The 20,712-nt window shown below is 39.9% G+C and overlaps 3 protein-coding genes across 7 annotated transcripts in view; 1 reads left to right on the top strand and 2 right to left on the bottom strand.

The window, feature by feature from the left end:
- ep300a (EP300 lysine acetyltransferase a) overlaps nt 1–9,397 on the top strand; it is a 34,007-nt gene extending 24,610 nt beyond the window's left edge. For all 4 annotated transcript variants that reach the window (XM_082152234.1, XM_082152233.1, XM_082152236.1 and 1 more), the window contains exons 20-31: nt 509–589; nt 1,408–1,464; nt 1,548–1,625; nt 1,728–1,795; nt 1,932–2,082; nt 2,309–2,455; nt 2,553–2,666; nt 2,784–2,949; nt 3,101–3,268; nt 3,368–3,529; nt 3,732–4,013; nt 4,317–9,397. In XM_082152234.1, coding sequence (XP_082008360.1) covers nt 509–589; nt 1,408–1,464; nt 1,548–1,625; nt 1,728–1,795; nt 1,932–2,082; nt 2,309–2,455; nt 2,553–2,666; nt 2,784–2,949; nt 3,101–3,268; nt 3,368–3,529; nt 3,732–4,013; nt 4,317–7,295 — 4,453 coding nt within the window. In that variant the 3' untranslated portion in view covers nt 7,296–9,397. The remainder of the gene's footprint in view (nt 1–508; nt 590–1,407; nt 1,465–1,547; nt 1,626–1,727; nt 1,796–1,931; nt 2,083–2,308; nt 2,456–2,552; nt 2,667–2,783; nt 2,950–3,100; nt 3,269–3,367; nt 3,530–3,731; nt 4,014–4,316) is intronic.
- A 143-nt stretch (nt 9,398–9,540) lies between these two features.
- cbx7b (chromobox homolog 7b) lies at nt 9,541–14,582 on the bottom strand. Of its 2 annotated transcripts, none has more exons than XM_082152238.1 (6): nt 13,541–14,582; nt 12,829–12,872; nt 12,579–12,644; nt 12,423–12,489; nt 12,021–12,330; nt 9,541–10,903 (listed from the first exon to the last, which is right to left on the bottom strand). In XM_082152238.1, exons 1-6 carry the CDS (start codon nt 13,706–13,708, stop codon nt 10,698–10,700), a joined length of 861 nt encoding a protein of 286 aa, XP_082008364.1. In that variant the 5' UTR covers nt 13,709–14,582; the 3' UTR covers nt 9,541–10,697. The 2 variants fall into 2 exon arrangements, with proteins under 2 accessions (XP_082008364.1, XP_082008365.1); XM_082152239.1 differs by lacking the exon at nt 13,541–14,582 and adding an exon at nt 13,312–13,507.
- Nucleotides 14,583–15,942: 1,360 nt separating this feature from the next.
- Nucleotides 15,943–20,502, bottom strand: josd1 (Josephin domain containing 1). The gene is made up of 5 exons (XM_082152240.1): nt 20,257–20,502; nt 19,151–19,825; nt 18,929–19,057; nt 17,519–17,713; nt 15,943–17,428 (listed from the first exon to the last, which is right to left on the bottom strand). The coding sequence occupies exons 2-5, from the start codon at nt 19,432–19,434 to the stop codon at nt 17,329–17,331; spliced, it is 708 nt and encodes a 235-aa protein (XP_082008366.1). The 5' UTR covers nt 19,435–19,825; nt 20,257–20,502; the 3' UTR covers nt 15,943–17,328.
- Between the last annotated feature and the right edge of the window lie 210 nt (nt 20,503–20,712).

Genomic DNA, 20,712 nt, shown 5'->3' on the forward strand with positions numbered 1-20,712 from the left:
TTGACATTGTGGCTACGGTCTTTTTGTTCATGTTTAATGTGCTCATGTGTCCATAAGTCACAACACCCTTCGCAACTGATTCTGCTCCAGTTTTGCTATAATGGTTTTCTCATTATACATGTAAATGCTAATCTGTGCTTTGCTTTGGCTTTCTGCTTGTCTGTTATTGTCTCCCTCCTTATCCATTCATTTCTGTCTTGTCTAATGTTTTTCTTTGTCAACCCTTTTCCTCTCCCCTGTACTTTACCATTTGTTGTGTCCGCTATCGCCTGCTTTCATCTGACCAATCATCTGCACCTAAACCCCTCCCTGCTCAAAACCCCTGCTCAAAAATCCTGCATCATGATTGGCTCCTCTGGCGATGACCCTGTCCTGCGCTCCCCCTTTGGCCTGCCTGCCCTGCCTTGTCCTGCACTGATTGGTGGCTTCCTCCTCGTTGCCTCTCTGTGATTGGCTGTGGTGTTGGCGCATGGTGTAGTTCACCAAAATATGGGCTTCTTGCTGACAGGTACCACTTCTGCGAAAAGTGTTTCAATGAGATCCAGGGTGAGACTGTGTCCTTGGGAGATGACCCATCCCAACCTCAAACGTAAGTGTCTCCTCTTTCACACCATATTTAATTCGAGTTTTCTTACAGCATGATCTTTTTTTTCTTTTCTTTTCAGCTGTACAACAAGAAAACAAGTTTGTCTAGCCTGTCTAGTGTTTGCCGTATCAAGACCGCCCACCCATATTACGTTTGATTGTATAGACTAGAGATCCTACTGCCCTTATCCGTTATAAAAGAACAATTCTTACATATGACATCAGAGGTTTCCGTAGAATTTTCTTTTATTTACCAAATGTTTTAAAAAAGAAGAGTACATTTTAGTAAGGCTTAAAAAAAGTTGTGATATCAATGTCACTTTAAAATTACCTAGTGTTAAAATATATTACTGATTGATAAAAATGGAAATGTTCCATCATGTTCTGTCAGTGACAGATCATTTTAATTTTTAAAGTAACTTCTGCATTGAATCTGCATTCAACTACACAAGTAAAAAGGAAGGACAAGCATTTAATCCTTTGAATGTGTCCAGAATCTGTCCCTTGCCACCCCAGAATGTGGATGTATCCATCCAAACATAAATATCAGGTGTAAATGCACTCAGAATGCCTTATTTTGTTGTAAAGTGCCACCCGATTGCGATCTAAACACCGGAAATGTTTGTGAATTGCCATGTAAAGGGGGCCTTAGAGTTAATGTAACAAAACTTCAATGGAAATTAATTCAGTCAACAACAATCAATCTCAAACTTGTTATTGAGATTTTGAAGCTGTTTTTTTTAAGACCATAAATGCACCCTTTGAGTGTTTTCATATTGCATATCTTGTTTTAATTGTGCTACAATATGCATATATTTCTAGATCGATCAACAAGGATCAGTTTGAAAAGAAGAAAAATGACACACTCGACCCTGAGCTGTAAGTCGATATAACCTTTAATTTAAAGTTTTGTGATCTCAGCAAAATTATCAGGATTATTTTTTTAATTTTTTTTTCTGCAGATTTGTGGAATGTATGGATTGTGGTCGGAAGATGCATCAGATCTGTGTTTTGCACCATGACACTATATGGCCATTAGGGTGAGTTTTCTGCACTGAAATTGAATACGACTGACTGTGGATTTTGAAAGGCGTTTCTAACACCAACATGTGTCCTACCTTTTTCTCTTTTCCCTCGTTTAGCTTTGTATGTGATGGTTGTCTGAAGAAGTCTAACAAGACCCGTAAAGAGAATAAATATGCTGCTAAAAGTATGTGGTTCCATTTCAGTGTTTTATTAAATTGTAGAAGTTGTCAAATCTTTTCCATGTATTTTCTTCTCACTGATGATCTAACTAGTAATGACATTTAAACAATGTTTTTTTTTTTTTTTTTTTTTTTTTTTAGGGCTTCCACACACCAAACTAGGCATCTACTTGGAAACACGGGTTAATGACTTTCTGAAGCGACATAATCACCCAGAGTCTGGTGAAGTTACTGTTCGTGTTGTTCATGTCTCGGACAAAGTGGTGGAAGTCAAGCCAGGCATGAAGTCTAGGTCAGACAGGATGAATAAGAACAGACACTGGTTTAATACAACACATTTATGTTGTAAATGTAACAACATATATGTGGACATTTCAAGAATAGTTACTTTAATTCACATTTTGTCATTTATATTCTTGCCGTGAAGCCTCATTTGTTTACTCTGATTTATAATGTAATATACCTCCCATGCAGACTTTTAGCATTGCTTGTTTGTCTTCTTGGATTCCTTTTCACAGGTTTGTGGATAGTGGAGAGATGTCAGAGTCTTTCCCATACAGAACGAAAGCTTTATTTGCATTTGAGGATGTTGATGGTGTTGATGTCTGCTTTTTTGGGATGCACGTGCAAGAGTATGGCTCAGATTGTCCACCCCCTAATCAAAGGTCAGGCATATGTAATTGGTTTTCTTATTATTTGACGGGCCTGTTTTTATTTCCCGCTAAACTTTTTCGTACTTTTTTCTTATCCTCAATCCTCTAGACGAGTTTACATATCCTACCTGGACAGTGTCCACTTCTTTCAGCCACGCTGTCTGAGAACAGGCGTGTACCATGAGATTCTTATAGGATATCTGGAGTATGTCAGAAAACAAGGGTAAGATAATACTCCCCTCTCCTACTTTTTCAGCAGTATTTTTACTTTAATAGATGTTCACTATTATTGCCTTGTGAAATTTTGAATTAAACTTTTTTTGGATTTTGTTTTTCTTAGGTTTACCACGGGACACATCTGGGCTTGCCCTCCTAGTGAAGGAGATGATTACATCTTCCACTGTCACCCTGCAGATCAGAAGATACCCAAGCCCAAGCGGTTGCAGGAGTGGTATAAAAAGATGCTGGATAAAGCCGTAGCAGAGCGCATCGTGCATGACTATAAGGTACAATTTAAACATTGTGTTCTTGTAAAATATTTCCATTTTTTTCAGTATACAGTATATTTTCAGTATACATTATTAAAATATTTCCATTTTTTTCAGTATACAGTATATTTTCAGTATACATTATTTTAAAAAAACTTTTTTTTTACAGGACATCTTCAAACAGGCAACAGAGGATCGTCTCACCAGCGCCAAAGAACTGCCCTATTTTGAGGGTGATTTCTGGCCCAATGTGCTTGAAGAGAGTATAAAAGAACTGGAGCAAGAAGAGGAGGAAAGGAAGAGGGAGGAGAACAGCACGTCCAATGAGAGTGTTGATGTTAGTCTTTAAGCTCTTACTCATCTCAGGTTTTGTTACCTTCTAAAAGTGATTTTTCACACAACCCTTTCACACAACAAAACTCCTCTGTTTTTCCAGACAACAAAAGGTGACAGCAAAAATGCCAAGAAAAAGAACAACAAGAAGACGAGCAAGAACAAGAGCAGTTTAAGCCGAGCCAACAAAAAGAAGCCGGGGATGCCAAATGTGTCCAATGACCTTTCACAGAAACTCTATGCCACAATGGAAAAGCACAAAGAGGTATGAGGAACACTAATGCCTGATTTCAGCTTTTTTTCCTTCACTATGATTTAGTTTAATCAAGGTACATGGTCAAACATTTAGCGTTTGTGAAGTTTGGTGGCATCCTAATCAGTTTCTTTTGTACAATGTTAAACATATTTCATATTTTTTCATATTTCATACACATTTTTTTAATCCAATTTATTTATTTTTCTCCAAGGTGTTCTTTGTTATCCGGCTGATTGCAGCACCCAATTCCAATGCTCTCCTGCCCATTGTTGACACTGATCCTTTGATGGCGTGTGATTTGATGGATGGTCGTGATGCCTTCCTAACACTTGCACGGGATAAACACCTGGAGTTTTCTTCAATGCGGCGCTCAAAATGGAGCACTATGTGCATGCTGGTTGAACTGCACAACCAGAGCCAGGACCGCTTTGTGTATACCTGCAATGTGTGCAAGCACCATGTTGAAACTCGTTTCCATTGCACTGTGTGTGAGGTGAGGACTATAGAATGGGAGGAGTGGGAAGATAGTAATGATTTACGATGTGATCTTATACAATTTTTATTTGTTGTATGTGTAAAGCTTATATGGCATGAGCAGATAACCAGATTTTCTCAGGACAGACTGAATTTTTTTTGCATTATCCTGAATTACTCAAAACTTGTGCCAGGAAAAGCAGTGTCTGGTCACCGCAGTTATATAAATAATCAGTCGTACTTAATGCTGGTAAATGATGTTCTTTTGTACAGTACACAATAATAACTTTGCCATTTAATGATTTTTCTAACTTCTCCACAGGACTTTGATCTCTGCATCACTTGCTACAATACAAAAGGTCACGAGCACAAGATGGAGAAACTGGGCTTAGGGTTGGACGACGAAAGCAACAGTCAGGCTGCTTCCTCAACGCAGAATCCTGGAGACTCACGCCGTCTCAGTATTCAGCGGTGCATCCAGTCTCTAGTGCATGCTTGCCAGTGCCGCAATGCCAACTGCTCACTTCCATCTTGTCAGAAAATGAAACGTGTAGTTCAACATACCAAAGGCTGCAAGCGCAAAACCAATGGTGGTTGTCCTATTTGCAAGCAGCTCATCGCACTCTGTTGTTACCATGCAAAACACTGCCAAGAGAACAAGTGTCCTGTGCCATTCTGCCTCAACATCAAGCAGAAACTGCGACAACAACAGCTCCAGCACAGACTACAGCAGGCCCAGATGGTGCGTAGAAGAATGGCCAGCATGCAAAGGACAGGCCAGCAGCTTCCTGGAGGCAATGGTGGGCTGCCATCTCCTGGGAACAGTAGTACTACTGGTCCGAGCACACCAACACCAAGCAGTCAGCCTCCTACCCCACAGACGCCCACTCAGCTATGCCAGCCTCCAGCAACTCAACCTGGGGTTGGAGGTGTTCCATCAAAGCAGCAACAGCAGTTGGCAGGGATGGCCCATCAGTACCAGCAAATGTCTGGTAGTGGTGGGATGATGAACTCCCCGCAACAGCCCATGATCCCACAACAGCAGCAGCAGCAGCAGCAGCAAACATCAGTTCAGCATCTTCAGCATGCCAACAACCTTCCTCCATATGTGCAAAGACCTCCAGGCTCCTCTCCACTTTCTCAGTCAATGGGAAAGCCAGGAATGGTGCCAGGCGGCTTCCCTCAACAGCAACAGTCGAGCTTAGGGCAGCCTGTGTTGCCGCAACATCAGCAACCTGGCCCTCCACCTGCTGCAGTTGAAATTGCCATGAAAATTCAACGAGTCGCAGAGACACAACGGCAAATGGCTCAGCAAAAGATCCTGCAAAGAAACCAAGCTCCTGGCATGATGCCTCCACATGGCCTGCATCAGGGTCCCCAGACACAAAGCCAGATGGGCATGAACCTTCCTGCAGCTGCAATGGTTGGACCTCAGGGAATTCCATCCCAGACACAAGCAGCAGTGGCACGAACTCACATGGATCAGCAGCAGGGAATGATTACAACAGGCATGCAGCAGCACCAGACAGGAGCTCAGACTCAGCTCCCTCAAGTCCAGTTGCAGCAGGCCCAGCAAGGAGCACCCCAACTTCAGGGGACACCACAGCAGCCGTGGACTGGTCCTGGCATGCCTCCTCAGCAGAGACCTGGGGTAATGAACCAAATGGGTCTGCAAGGAATGGTTGCACCTCAACAACAGCAGGCAGTTGTTCAACAGCAGCAACAAGGGCATTCAGGTCTAATGGGTATGATGAGTGGCCAAGGAGGGGCCGCACTTGCAGGTGCTGGCCCTGGAAGTCACTCTCAGGCTGCCTTAATGGAACTCGTAAAAACCTTAAGGTTGCCCAACTCTCCCCATCAACAACAGCAAGTCCTGAATATACTACGTTCAAACCCTCAGCTCATGGCAACCTTTATCAGGCAACGAGTTCCTAGGTACCTTGGTCGAGGAGGGCCTGGAGCAGGAGGTGTGGGTGTACCAGGAGGACCTGGTGGAGGTCCAGGAATTATCGATGGCCAGCAAATGAATGCAAATCCTGGGGCAGTTCAAGGAAGTATGCATATGGCACAAGGAAATAGCATGCCAATGAATCAGCTTCAGCAGCAGCAGCAACTTCAACAGCGGTCTATGATGAGTGGAAATTTGCAGCAACAACAGCAAATGGCAGCGTTACAACAGCAGCAGCAGCAGCAACAGCAACAACAGCAGCAGCAACAACAACAACAACAACAACAACAACAACAAGGTGTTATTCCCAATCAGGGTGCCAACATGTCTAACATCTCCCCCCAGTTCAGAGAAATGATGAGGCGGCAACTGCAGCAGCAACAACAACTGCAACAGCAGCAGCAACAACAACAACTGCAGCAGCAACAACTGCAACAGCAGCAGCAACAACAGCAACAGCAACATATGGCAAACCATGCACAGTTTCAGCATCCTCAACCACCCCAGCAGCAGGGTTATCTTGGCCAGTCTGGAATGCCCCCACAGCAGCCTGGTCAACCTCAGCCTGGCAGTCTCCAACAGCAGCAGGGAGGGACCCAGCCTGGGACCCAGCAAAACTACTCTGGGTCTGTGTCCCATCAGCAGGTTGCAGCTGCTTTGCAACAGAGACTGCAGCATCAGCAACTCCAGATGCAGCAGCAGCAGCAGCAGCAGCAACAGAGTGCTATGGCAGGACTTCAAGGTCCTGATGGCGGTGGTTCCCTCCAGCAGCAACCGATGCAATCCGCTCCCATGGGTTCACAACCTCCGGCCATGCTTCAGCAAGCTTTGCAACAACGGCTCCTCCAGCAGCAACAGTCACACCTAGGAGGAGGATCTCCTGCTCAACACAATCCCATGAGCCCTCAGCAGCCCCAGCAACAGATGTCCCAGTCTCCCCATTTGCAGGGCCAGCAGTTGCCTAATTCCCTTAGCAACCAAGTCCGCTCACCCCAGCCGTCACCTCGGCCCCAGTCACAGCCGCCAAACTCTAGTCCATCTCCTCGCTTACAGCCTCAGCCATCACCTCATCACATTTCGCCCCAGACCCAGACTGGGTCGCCTCACCCAGGTCACCATCCTCAGCATCACAGTGGCATGGCTGCTGTGCACCCTTCACAGCAACAACCGCTGACATCCCAACAGCAGCAACAGGCTAATGCGATGGACCAGGGCTCATTTGGAGCAGACCAGAGTGCCATGCTTTCACAGCTAGGTGGGATGGGAGCCTTGCATGGGCAAGGGACAAATGACATGATGACAAATAACCAAGATATGGGGTCGAACATGAATCACTCGTTAGATTTGATGTAATGTTGCAGAGCTCAAAGAACTGTCCTGATTGCCAGAGTTTGGTAGCAGATCTAGGATTTACAAAGGCTGTCATCGATAGTATTATTATTACTATTATTATTATTATTATTTAATATTTTTCTTATGTAATTGAAAAGAACTGAACTTCCTATGGGAGATACTACATGTGCAAGTCAACAAATTAAGTTAAATGAATGGTAAGTTATTGCTGTTAATATATAAAAATATATAAATATATTTTTTGCCAATTGTGTTCAAAGGGTTTTGGGTTAAGGGATGGGAAATATTTCCTCTTGGTATATGACCAGAAATATTTTTGGGGTGAAGAAGTCTGCCTTTTTTTATAGATATTTTTTAAGATTTTAAAAGTGGCATGAAATTAAAAAGCAAAATGCGTAAACAAAATTGACTATTTTGTTTTCTTTTTCCTCTAAATAGTCAAAAAATGTCATCGGTTTTGGAGAGTATTAGAATTATTCTCACAAATGTAATGATTATGATGGCATTGGTAATAACTGTTATTTATTACTCAGCTCTTTTGGTTGGCTAATAGATATTTTCTTGTTCTTTTGTTTTGGACAGTTGATGGCATATGCTATTTGAATCTCCTACAATTCTTGAAGAGTATATTTTTGTTAGTGATAGAACCTGACTATAAATGGATGAATTTATATTCTTATTTTTTATTTTTATTTTCTTTGCGCTTTTGAGGGGTGGTTGGGGCTTAAATTAAGTTTTGATAGTGTTTGGGAAACGATAATGTGTTTTCTGATGGCTTGTTGCATGGGAAATATCTGTCCTCCTATGCATGTCGCAGTTTTCCCACCCTCATACACCCTGTCCCATGAATGTTTTCACTATGCCCTCCTCCTCAGTAATGGAACCTGATTGACACTACAGGTGTGCGTAGGACAGTGCAGTGATCTCTACTGAGAAGACCAAATGCTGATAAGGGATTATGGATTTTGCAAATAATCACCTTGAACTACCCTCTTCCATCGACTCAAAGTCCTCTTTTTTCTCCCCGTCTCTCCAGTAAGGAATTGTTGTTCTGACTCTTCACGCGCATCTCTAGTGTTCCTGAACTTTGGGATTTAAGTGATCTCCTTAATGTATAAAGAAAATTCTGAACTGAAAATAAATGACTGAAAATGAAATGTCTTTGTAAAAATATATATATATATGTGTGAATGGAGGTAAATGGACAGATGTTTCTTCTTGATTCAAGATGCTTTGAGCTGAAGAACTATGGGCAGCTTACACTTAACCTGTGAGATTTTTATACATAAATGGAGCTCAAATCAGACAAGCACCAATGCGCCTTTGTATGTGTACTTCGTTACAAGGATTTCATTAGTGTGTACTAAACCAACACTGTCTGTCATATCTTCATCCTGTGCACAAATACAGAAAGGAAGAGACAAATAGTTTTAGATAAGGAAGTGGATGGTCTTTTTGATGGTATATGACAATAACCTATAAATGAATTGTTTTCTCTTGGTTAAAGGGGTGCTGGATGACTACACAACAGAGGCAATACGGCGTTAAGACTTATTTTATAAAAATGAGGAGAACAATATTTGTTTTATAAATATAGTTATATAGATATATTTAATTTTATTTTTGAGAATAAAAAACTTGAAGCTAATTCAAGAGTTGATATTGAATTACACTTTTTCAAAGATATTGATGATGCAACATGACACTGCTGTTATACCATATACATCCCTCTTTGGGAATAATGAGTAATATGGCATTTTGAGGAAATGTCTTGTGAGTGCGTATAGAAGTATACAGATTATGATTCACTGTACAAACCATGGCAATTTGCTTTGATCTGTAAGTTTATTTTTGTTATTCTTTTCTAAAACGGACTGGAAAACCAATCATATAGTTTTATGGATCCTAGTTTTGACCACTTTTCTCTTGCTAACACTTTGGTGCTTGCTGAGAGGAGCAAAAACTGTTGCTCTGATTTCAGTAGTTTTACTGTTTGTTTGTTTGGTTGGTTGGCTGTTCTTTTTTAAATTTATTATGGTGGTCAGACGTTTTGCCAATTATTTAATTGTACATTAAAATATGTTTGCACCATTCAAAAATAATTGGCTTTTGGTGTGGTGTAATTCTTACATTGTAGAAGTGGAGCTAAAACAATGTCAAATCAAGATGGCTTGAAACTAAATGTATCAATCCACAGTACCACGCATTGATGGTTAAATATAAAAAAAGCATTTGTAATTGATGATACAGTAACACCAAAGTTTTATTTATGACATCATAATACTAGGTTTTCCATTTTAAAGTGCAAATACTCTGAATAGCAAAAAGCAACCACGAACATTTGGCACAGACAAGTTTATCAAATGTATACAGGTCACATGAAGTCAGATATTAAACAGTTGAGCTTCCAGAGATGGACATTCATAGAGGCTAACTATACATTCACCTCAATATAGAAAAATGTCTTCAGGTCTCAGTTATCATCTTGGACTAAAATAACACCAAAGATTAACAGCAGTCAAGTTAAATCTAACATTGTAGACTACTGTGCAAGATGGTGCAGAGTCATACTTGGCAAGAATATACACAAGAGGACCAAGGAACATGTCAAAAATTGCACAAACACTGAGATAGATGAGATATTAGCAAGCAATAGTGTTGGGAAAAAAATGCAACTTTATTTCATACACGCACACTAAAAGTAGAACATTATGCAAATAAAACTTTTTCACACCACAATATCGTTTATTAAGTCTCAAAGATGGCACACAGTGTTGAAATGCTTTTCAGAAGTTGTATTTTACACATTTTAAGTATTGGGAGACCACTAATTCTAATGACTAATTCAGTAATTATTTACTGCATACGAGGTGTGCAATTTAAGGTCAAGATTAGAATGATATATATGCGTTTAGCAAGTATATCACATATACAGTACATATATCTAATGTGTATATGTATGGACATATTTGTGATAGATTGGCTTTTCAGAATATTTCGTTGTGCAAATTACTCTGTCCCAGCATGATCATTTTATGTAAGTACATGACCAGACTAAATTAAGCTTATCTCCGCTAGTTGAATCTGTAAACTACAAAACATGGCAAAATCAGTATCAGAGAAACTAGCTTGATTTGTTTCATGGCCAGTACAACTTCAAAATCTCATAATACTATCAGGATTGTAATTCATTTAATCATTGTCACTGTGATTGATTGCAATCACAATCCTGAAATGTTTTAACTTAATTAGAACTAATAGTGCAAATAAATGTAGTCTGAAACAGTGGTGGAAGTTGTGCAAGCGCATAATCATAAGCAATAAAAAACATGGTTTTAAAAATGGATGTACCGATTCCCTTTCCCCCTCTGATGGCTCACACCATCCTCAGTCTCTGTAATGTCAGATCTCCAGCTCCCAGCTCCTGAAGAACCCCCTTGCAACCAAAGCCTCTCTAAAAGTCACAGTCAGTGAGTTGATGGTGATATCTGTCACAGTTACCTCCTCTGGGCCCATGCCCATAACTGGACTCCAGTCCTCAGATAAAGGAGATATTGTCATTGCCTCTGATTCAGTGGTTGGATTCCAGGCTCCCCTCCTGACATGATCTGAAACACAGAATAGAATTTGGACATATTTACACCTTCATGTGATATAAATGTTAAAGAATCATGATTGAGAACAATCTAGCATTGTAAGAGATACTGTTTTAGATTCTTTTAGACATTTAAGTCAATCTATTAAACCCCTGTGTGGCTGTTTAGCTACTGGAATATGAATTTTAAAAGGTTATTTTGTCATCCAGCATCAGAGTCTGATTGCCTCTTCCCTCTGCTATGTAAGGAAAGCCGCGACAGTTGAGTGCATGAAGTGTCCAACATTCTACACTTCATTTTTCAGCTAATAAAGTATTTTTTACTTTAATCTAAATTAAATTATGCAAATTTGCACACTACATGTCGTTTTTTAGCAAGTCTGTAAATGAATACCCATAATTAATTTACCCATTTTCAGTGTCCAAATTTTAATTATAAATATAAAAAAAATTATAATAATGATGATGAATATACTTGTATATTATTATTTGTATATTATTATTAGTGGTAGTAGCAGTATCAGTATCCCTATGACAGTAATATATTACTATTGTTGCAATACAACTGAACTGTAAAATAAATGTAAATTGTATTATTTTACTTTGCAATAGGAAAATTACAATACTTTTATTTCACTTGCAAGAGTTAAACCCTGTTATTAAGCGAAAACCAGCATTTTCAATGAATACAAATGTGTAAAATGTTACAAATCTGATGAAATACTGCAATTTTCTGACAGACTGTCCTCCTCACAAATGTTGGAAATTATGCAAATGAGAAAAGAATGCGCAAGTAGTGCCCACTGTTCCAAAATACGAGTCAAACTCACAGCGCATGCAGAGATGGAGTTCCTAATCCTACATTCACTGTGTACTGAGCCGTTCTGATAGGCTAAAGCACAGTGTGACCAAAGTGCGCGCTTCGCTTAGAAACACGCAGCGCAAAATCCAATATTAATTAATTAAACCGCCACCTTTTACAATTTGACAAGGGCATCAAGTCATACGTTGGTTTAGTTTTTGGTTCATTTGACATACTTTGCCAAAGCAACGGTGCAAAACATAACGTCAAAGACAAAGAACACTGCAGTCTAGCCTATGTCTGTCCTTTGGACAGCTAGCATACTTACTGTTTAAAGTATTACTGCCAGTTTTAGTTCCTTCTGGTCTTGTGTCCTCCTCCTCTTCCTCCTCCATAACCCCCTCATCATCATCATCATCATCATCATCATCTTCTTCATCTCTTCTATCCCATTCTTCCTCAGAAGTCTCTCTGGATGTTTTCTTCTTTTTCTTGTGGTGGGATAATCGTCTATATATACAAGTCCCTGAGGACTGGAACCTTGGGTCAAGCGACCGGGTCAATGAGAGCGGCAGATGCGCTGAAGATTTCTCTGTATCTTTGTGTGTGCTGCGTAGATCCATTGCGTAAATGTTCCTCTTTGAGAGAGTAATATGTGGATAGAAATGCCTTTAATGACAGTTAAGCAGGGAAACAGTCACAGAAATGAAGATGTTTTAGGGGTCATTACCTGCACGAGGAGTCTTTTCGGTTTTGGCCCTCTTTTACGCCACCCCACTGATCTGTCTTTCTGTTCTCTGTGTGCAATCAGAAAATGCAGTGTGATGAATTCAGATACTTGTGGTCAAAGAATGAACAAGGATTTTTCATTTTTATAATTGCTCACTTTTCCTCGTATGCTAAAACCAGTCTAGGGTCTAGGATGTGCTCCTCTGGCTCCCATGTGCTGTACCTTTGAAATTATAAAAACATTAATAAAGGTCACATATTCACATTGACATGACGCACATAAATACCACAGCTGCTAGAGAAATAAACACAAAAGGATAATTTAATACATTTAGAAATAAAGCTTATTCTGTCATTTTCCTTTTTATTTTAAAAGCGCTAATAATCATAATAATAATAATACTTACTTTGGAGGCCAGCCCTTCCACTTCAATAAATACTCCACATGACCCTTAAACATAAATAAATAAATCAATGCTTAATTAATATTTTCATTATATTAACATATCTGGTGATATTATATCATCAGTTAACATTAATCAAATGTTTCTTTACACATTTCTTATGATTGTTTTGTTTTTTTGTCTCGAACGTGTGCGATTACGTAATTATACGCTTGCGTCATAAAGAATTATGAAGGGACAACCCATAAACTAACAGCTCCTCCTTTTTATTTTAATACAGTCCTGACATTTTACATATGAGGATAAAAGTAACGGTAATTTAACGCGCGTCATTTTAAGCTGAATGCATATTTTAATATTAGTTGAAGTAATTGAGAGCTACGTCTGCTCGCACCAATAACCTCACATGCTGTTTTAAGATCAAATAAATCTCATATTCAGTATCAAAATGGCCAAACTATACAATAAACATTAGTTAGATCCCACCGGAAAATAAAACTGCGTAGTCTCCATGCCTACGAATAGGATAACCACCCAATTCCAAAAGCGTTCTGTGCGACATGCGTCATCATCGAAGTTATTAGACCACACACACACTTCCACGTTGTTGTAAGGAGACGTGTGTAAGTCCTCGCCCCTTTAACATGTTGTATGTGTGCAGCGGGCACGGATTTAACTGTCAACAAGCGCACAGCTACACGCGCATGTCACTTACCTTTCTAAGTCTTTTCTTTGTGATTGATTCCACAGCGAACACTTGCTCGCCGATTGCCGACAGTTCCATTGGTAAAGTTATTCCTCTAAAAAATAATGAAGTAGCTGTCAATGTATCTTTGTATTTTTCCTTCTTGACGTTAAAATAAATGTGATGTGCAAATCCCATGCACAGTTATAATGGCTGCACACGTTCCCTCTCTTCCGCTGCCTTGTTTACAATTCAGTATTTTATTCTTTGCACTGCTCCATTTCCTTGTACTAGAAGAGTACAGTGACTTTTTAAATCTGCGACACATCTGCAGCGCGCAGCGCGCCCCCGTGCGCCACACAGCGGATTGACTTGCGCCACGCCACTGTTGGTTGGACAATAAACCGCCAGGTACCACATTAGTTTTGTTTCACTCAGGATTTATGTGATTTATAATGCTTTTCAGATTCAAATTATGAAATAGAGAAAAGAAAGACATTAATGTGTATTACAAAAGCATTACAATGTTATCCATTGGCAACTGAAATCTAATCTCTCCTATCCAAAGATATAACGTTATACCTCCTGTTTCTGAAAAACAATGTTTTCTTTTAATGCTATTTGCATTTATTTGATCAGAAATAATATTGTGAAATATTATAATTTAAAATCACTATTTTAATATATTTAAAAAAAAAGTAATTTATTCCTGTGATGGCAACGCTGAATTTTCCAGTCCTCATTGTCACATGATCCTTCAGAAATAATTCTAATATGGCGGTTACACTTTATTTTTAACGTGTCCCAGTTGCAGTGTAATTAATACATTTAAGTACTAGTACTAGGTCATATTAATTAGTTACATGTACTAACTATATGGTTAGGTTAGGATTAGGGTTAGTTACATGTAATTATGCCTAATTTATAGTAATTACTATTGTAAATATACATCATGTAACGTCTAACAAGAACACATTAAAATAAAGTGTTACCAATAAGTCGATTTGGTGTTCAAGAAACATTTCTCATCATTATCAATGTTGAAAAGAGTTGTGCTGCTAAATATTTTTGTGGAAACCATGATATAGAGGGGGTTGGACACAATTGAAGTTGGTTGATACAATATTATGCGCTGCCTGGTAGCCACTGGCCAGTCTTTGCTAATTTAACCTTCCCACTCTGCTCTTATTGATTACAATTGTTTAAATCAGTAGAGCAATAGCACAGCTGTACATAAAATACTGCAATCCACACAACATAATGGGAGACATATCAGAGTTCAAAATAGGACAAATTGTTGGTGTCTTGCTGGCTCATCTGTGACCAGGACAGCAAATCATTGTGGTGTATCGAGAGCTATAATATCCAGGGTAATGTCGGCATACCACCACAAAGGACAGACCACATCCCACAGGAGTAACTGTCGACGCAAGAAAACCACAGTTGCCCAACTCACTCAAGATCTAAATGCGCACCTTGATTTCTGTTTCCACCAAAACTGTTTGTCAGGAGTCATGGCCAGGCTGTTTTAGCCAAACCTTTGGTTACTTGTGCCAATGCCAAATTATGATTTCAGTGGTGCCAGCAGAGGAAACCTTGGGCTGTAGACAATGTAAAACATATATTGTTCTCTGACGAGTCCACCTTCACTGTCTAGCCCACATCCGTGGGAGTTACAGTGTGGAGAAGCCCCAAAGAGGCTTAACACCCAGAGTAAAGTATGGGGCTGGATCACTGATGGTTTGGGCTGCAATATCATGGCATTCCCTACTGTGCTTGAAGGGCACGTCACTGCCAAGTACTACCAAACCATTCTGGAGGACCATGTGCGCCCAATGGTTCAAACATTGTACCCTGAAGGTTGGGCCATGTATCAGCACGATAATGCACAAATACACACAGCAAGACTGGGATCAGAATGGTTTGATGAAAATGAATTGAAGTTGAACATCTCCCATAGCCTGCAGTCACCAGATCTGGATATTATTGAGCCACTTTGGGGGGTTTTGGAGGAGCGAGTCAGGAATCGTTTTACTCCACCAGCATCACATAATGACCTGGCACTGTTCTGGATGAGGAATGGCTCAAAATCCCTCTGGCCAATGTGAAGGACTTGTATCTGCCATTTCCAAGATGAACTGATGTTGTGTTGGCTGCAAAAGGAGGTCCTATACCATACCAATACATTTTTGTGGTCTAAAACCAGGTGTTTCAGTATCATTGTCCAACCCCAGTATTTTGTCAGGATTCATGGTTGAACAGAAAGTTCAAATGAACAGCATTTATTCGAAACAGAAAACTTTAAATTCTAAATTGTCTTAACTGTTACTTTTGATCAATTTAATAGTGCTCCTTTCTTTCAAAAGATAAGACCAAAAACGTTTTAACAGTAGTGTAGATGATGTGAACAAGATTGATAAAGCAGCACTACATTGTATACATACAAATACATTTTTAATGATGTCACAGCACATTTTACATCATACATAAAGTGCCATCATAAGCATTTTATTTGAATGGAAAACAATGGCATGAGCACATGTTGTCCCCATCTCCCTGAAAAAGGGACGTGGGGATTTAGATTGTCATGGCAAAAGAATCTATTCGTCTCTACAGTATTACAAAGCACCCTGTGTATGGACATGTGGAATGTTCCTTTTAAGTTGTACTATCTGATTTTAGTGTCTATAATCTTTTTGAAGTGTTTTACACAATGTGTTGGCTTTTAATAGGTGAAACTGAATAGAGTTGGATCTGAAGATAACCTGAGATGTATTAAACTTCCCTTTGTGTAATCTGCTCCCTCTGTAAACAGTTTAAGGCCATGTTAATCCAATATCAATCAAAGATGAATTAACTTGAAAGATTTTAGAGACCTCAGCCTTTCTAACTATTAGCATTTTCTATGTAAAAGTACATACAACTTTCATTTTTGGCAGTTGACCTTTTTTTTTTTTTTTACTACCAACTCTCACCTGTTCTATTTTCCTACCTGTAGTCTAGGATTCAACAAGTCTAACCTTAACCGTTTAACAAGAAAGAGTGTCGAGAGCAACCATTTAAGGTAAGAGATTAACAAGTGACCGTTTTGGTAATTTATGTTATAGGAAACTAACACAAAACATCCAATTACTGTGGTGCCATGCTGTAACTGTGATACACAGGAAACATCTCATCTGTCACAATGCCATTAAATATGTAGGGAACGGTTAAGCAGGGGCTACGGGTGTTCCTTCTCTAAATCTTCAAGTACATGCACTAAATAAGTACATATGCACCCCGTGTTCAAAAAATCCAGTTGAACAAATAACATTTTACGGTGACCTGCAATGTGTGACGGACAGTTCAAACGATCACATGGATGCACGGGAAATCACATGGAAAGAGAGAAGAAGTGAGGATGACAGGTGATGCACAAGGAGAACACATCACTAACAATTCCATAACCTCTCACTTTCAAGTCAGAAAACAGTACAAAGTAAAAGAAATAATCAACATATAAAAAATGCATCAGAATCCCAAATACCAAACAAAATTCTCTGCGTAGTGTTTAGTTGTCTTGTAATATCCCTGTTTGTGTTCTTTGCTGCTCCAGTCTCAATGGCAAGAGTTCAGTGGTGTGTGTGTGTGTGTGTGTGTGTGTGTAAACAAAGTCTGAGCAGTGTGCTTTCATGACTGGTTGAGTGCAACTCCATTTGCTGCTCTTTAAATGGGTCCCTGATTGAACCTCATATTTCCCTCCTGAGCGTGAACTTGAGATACCTCCAAAAACAAAACAAAACATAAAAAAATAAAAAAAAAGCAATCCAAAACATTCATCAGTTATCAGACCTCCACGTCTGGTGGACTTCCACCTCCTCTGCCACGACCAGTAGGAGTTCACAGTTCTTCCCTCGAAGCTGGTGACGCAAGAACTTCCTGCCAAATGATCAGAGTGACAGCTAGAGATAAAACAGACCTTCGCGTTAAAACAGGCCGCTACTTTCTCTTTTAGCATTTCACACCTACCTCAATTCATCAGCTGTTCCGATAGCATGAGGACTGCGCAGTTTGGAGTCCAAGTTATAGTAAACTCCTCCCACTTCTCGAACTCCAATCCAGTGCTGCCGTTTGAGGGGCAGTCGCAACGGCCCCCAGCGCAGATTGGATGGCACATTCAAGATGAAACCAGTGACGTTCGGCAGTGCAATGCTGCCAACGTCCCTGTGGGACAACAAATACATAGGACATAAAAAACAAAACAAAACTCACATTAGAGGCAAAGTTCAGCCAAAAATGAAAATTCTGTCAACACTTACATACTCACACTTATGCTGTACCAGACCGGTATGAATTTCTATCTTCTGCTGAACACAAAATAAGATATTATGAAGAAAACGGTTAACCGAACAGTTGATAGGCTCCATTGACTTCCATAGTATTTTTTTCCATACTAAGGAAGCCCATCAACTGTTTGGTTACCGACATCCTTCTTTTGTGTTCAGCAGTAGAAATAAATGCATAAAGGTTTGAAACAACTTGAGGGTGAATAAATGATGAAAGCATTTTTATTTTTGGGTGAATATCCCTTTAATGGTCCACATATTAACTTATTTAACAAAAATAGATACAAAATGCAATTCATACTGTACAAATGACCCTCTTCTATGATACACCTTTTCTAACTTCTGGGGCATAAAATTAAAGGGACAGTTCACCCCAAAATTAAGATTCTGTCACTATTTACTCACACTCACCAAACTTTTATGACTCTCTTTCTTCTGTAGATCATGAAAGAACATACTTGGAAGATATTTGATTCCTATTGACTTCTATTGTATGGACAAAATTACAATATAAGTCAATAGGAACCAAAACTGTTTGATTACTGCCATTTAAAAAAATATATTTTGTGTGCTGCAAAATAAAGACACAGGTTTGGAACATCATCAGGATGAGTAAATTATGACAGAATTTTCATTTTTTAGGGTTATTATACTGTTAATTTCTGTGTTCATAAAAATAGTAGTCTTGGTATCATAATGGGGAAAAAAAGGTCAAAAGTCAAAGTAAAAGAAATTCTTTAGAAGATTTTGCCTTAAAAAAAAAAAAAGTTTCTTTAACAGAAGTCCTTCACTGGTTTTTTGTATGAAGAATTTTTTGTCTGTCTAAGCATGTCATGTGTTGCACAAGAAGGAAATGATATCAGGAGAGGAACCTGATAGATACTCATGACTTTGTGTAAAGGTCAATAAGTCTCTTAAAATATCAAATATTAGAAGGTTACTTCAGGGCAGGCAAATAATGGTGGTGCAACTTTTCTGAAATTATTTGAAATGCTTTCAAAACCAACAGGAATTCAAAGAGCACATTTCTTGGCACATGTGATTCAAACTAGATTCTTGAAATGTTTAAAACTACAACATTATAATAAAATACCTTCTCTTGTCCCACCAAACAGCCTCAAACCCCCGAGTCTGCAATGCAGCCATGATGACATTCACATCATAGTTCCCATTACCCAGCATGTTTTTCTTGTGGGGTGTGACCAAAGTGCTAGGCGATAGCCTGAAAAAGAAAGAGGAAGCAGAAGTGTGCACAAAAAAAGAAAAATCCCAAAATTAGATAACTTCAAATATAACAATACATCTTAGCACTGACCTCTGGTAGATGTCCTGAAGTGCATCACGGCTGAATGCTGCTCCGTCCTGGAAGACATTGTTTAGGGCATGCAGAGCGCACAGCTCTCGATGCTGCTTTTCGTGATAAATGGCGGGAGGTTGTGACGAGACGGGGGGCGTTCCAGCATTCGGTCTATCCTCTAGCTCAGACCCACGTCCACCAACGGCTTCTCCTTTCTGCTTGCTGACCTTCCATGGCATACAACCCAGCTCTTGAAAACCCCCGACCCCCCTCCCCTTACCAGAACATGGAGTACTCCCCATTCCTGCTGCTATGTCACCACTATCATCTCCACAGCAACCTCTCAGCTGCTTGGGATGAGTGGCAAGGGGAGGGGAGTTTGCTACTGGGATGAAAGGTGAGCCAGTGCCCCTCGCAGTGAATCAGTGAAAATAAGAAAAGCACAAGTGGAAATCTTCTCAAAAGCAGACTCGGTTGTGTCCTCTTTCTGTGTTCTTCATGTTGTTATTGCACAAAGACTTGCTGAGCACCATAGTAACCACTAGGGCAGAGAAGTTCTTTCCATTTTGGCTGACACAGGGGTGGAAAAGACAGCTTGACTGGTACAGCTGACCAGGACTAAATGGGTCAGCAGTGCAGGATCCTGGCAACTGCCATAGAAGACCACTGTGAGAACTGCAGTGATAACCTTGGCTTTAGAGTAAGAAGGAAACACAAGAGACCGATTAGAAATCAGATATAAAAAACAAACAAAAACAAAACAGCAAATGCTTCAGTACTGAGCATTAATTAGCGTTTAACCGAGTGGCAGGTCTAAACAGGAACCCTTTTGACACCTCTAAGGGTAATGTGAGGTTATGCCCAGGATGACTGCATAGGGAATGGCTGTACAAAACTTCCTGCCAGCTGACAGGATGGGTGTATGACTTATTAACGGACAGAAACGATATTCAACACTTCGTACGCAAGTTTAACAAAATATTTTAAGACATGCCCTTTTCCTCTTTGAGCTTCTCAACTACTACGTTCAGACCAATTTGACACTCTGGCTACGTGCTACTCGTGATAGCAACGGTTAAAACGGCATCTTTGAAAGTGTCAGTGTAATCATTCCCAGCACATACCTCTGTCTGCAAACGATATGATACAGTCTAGGTTGCTTTCATTCCTCAAACTTGGTGTTTTCGCGTCCACACCGTGAGTTGTTTATTCCTTTGTCTGTTGTACTTTTTCCTTGCAGCTCTCTGGCTCAACGTGAGCATGCGCAAAACGTCATTGGCTTTCCGCTGGCTTGCGTCACGAGCAGGTTGCATCCCATGGGACTGTCAAACTGGCTCTTTTCAGTCTATGGTCAAACACGTATCGGTCGCCCACATGACCCACGTTAGGAAATTAACAAGACTCCCTAAACCTTTTCTGGAGACATTCATTTTCCTTTTTTTATACCTAATATAAATAATTTTAGGATTGTTTGTGGAGTCGGTTCTGGGCTGTAACAGCCCTCTAGATCTGTGCCGTATTGGTTTAGCAAATCCAGACATCAACATTTAGATCTGCTGTGATTTCAAACATCTGTGGAA

The sequence above is a fragment of the Leuciscus leuciscus genome, assembly GCF_965113295.1.
Source record: "Leuciscus leuciscus genome assembly, chromosome: 21".
Classification (NCBI taxonomy): Eukaryota; Metazoa; Chordata; class Actinopteri; order Cypriniformes; family Leuciscidae; genus Leuciscus; species Leuciscus leuciscus.

What these genes read in the sequence shown, in the direction of transcription:
- cbx7b (XM_082152238.1), bottom strand. Translation starts at nt 13,708, where the DNA reads ATGGGATTTGCACATCACATTTATTTTAACGTCAAGAAGGAAAAATAC. An exon ending in TGGAAGGGCTGGCCTCCAAA is followed by an intron (nt 12,645 to 12,828) that starts GTAAGTATTATT and finishes ATAATTTCAAAG; the next exon opens with GTACAGCACATGGGAGCCAG. An exon ending in CGAAAAGACTCCTCGTGCAG is followed by an intron (nt 12,331 to 12,422) that starts GTAATGACCCCT and finishes ACTCTCTCAAAG; the next exon opens with AGGAACATTTACGCAATGGA.
- josd1 (XM_082152240.1), bottom strand. Translation starts at nt 19,434, where the DNA reads ATGGGGAGTACTCCATGTTCTGGTAAGGGGAGGGGGGTCGGGGGTTTT. An exon ending in CTTCAGGACATCTACCAGAG is followed by an intron (nt 19,058 to 19,150) that starts GTCAGTGCTAAG and finishes TTTCTTTTTCAG; the next exon opens with GCTATCGCCTAGCACTTTGG. An exon ending in GGAACAGCTGATGAATTGAG is followed by an intron (nt 17,429 to 17,518) that starts GTAGGTGTGAAA and finishes ATCATTTGGCAG; the next exon opens with GAAGTTCTTGCGTCACCAGC.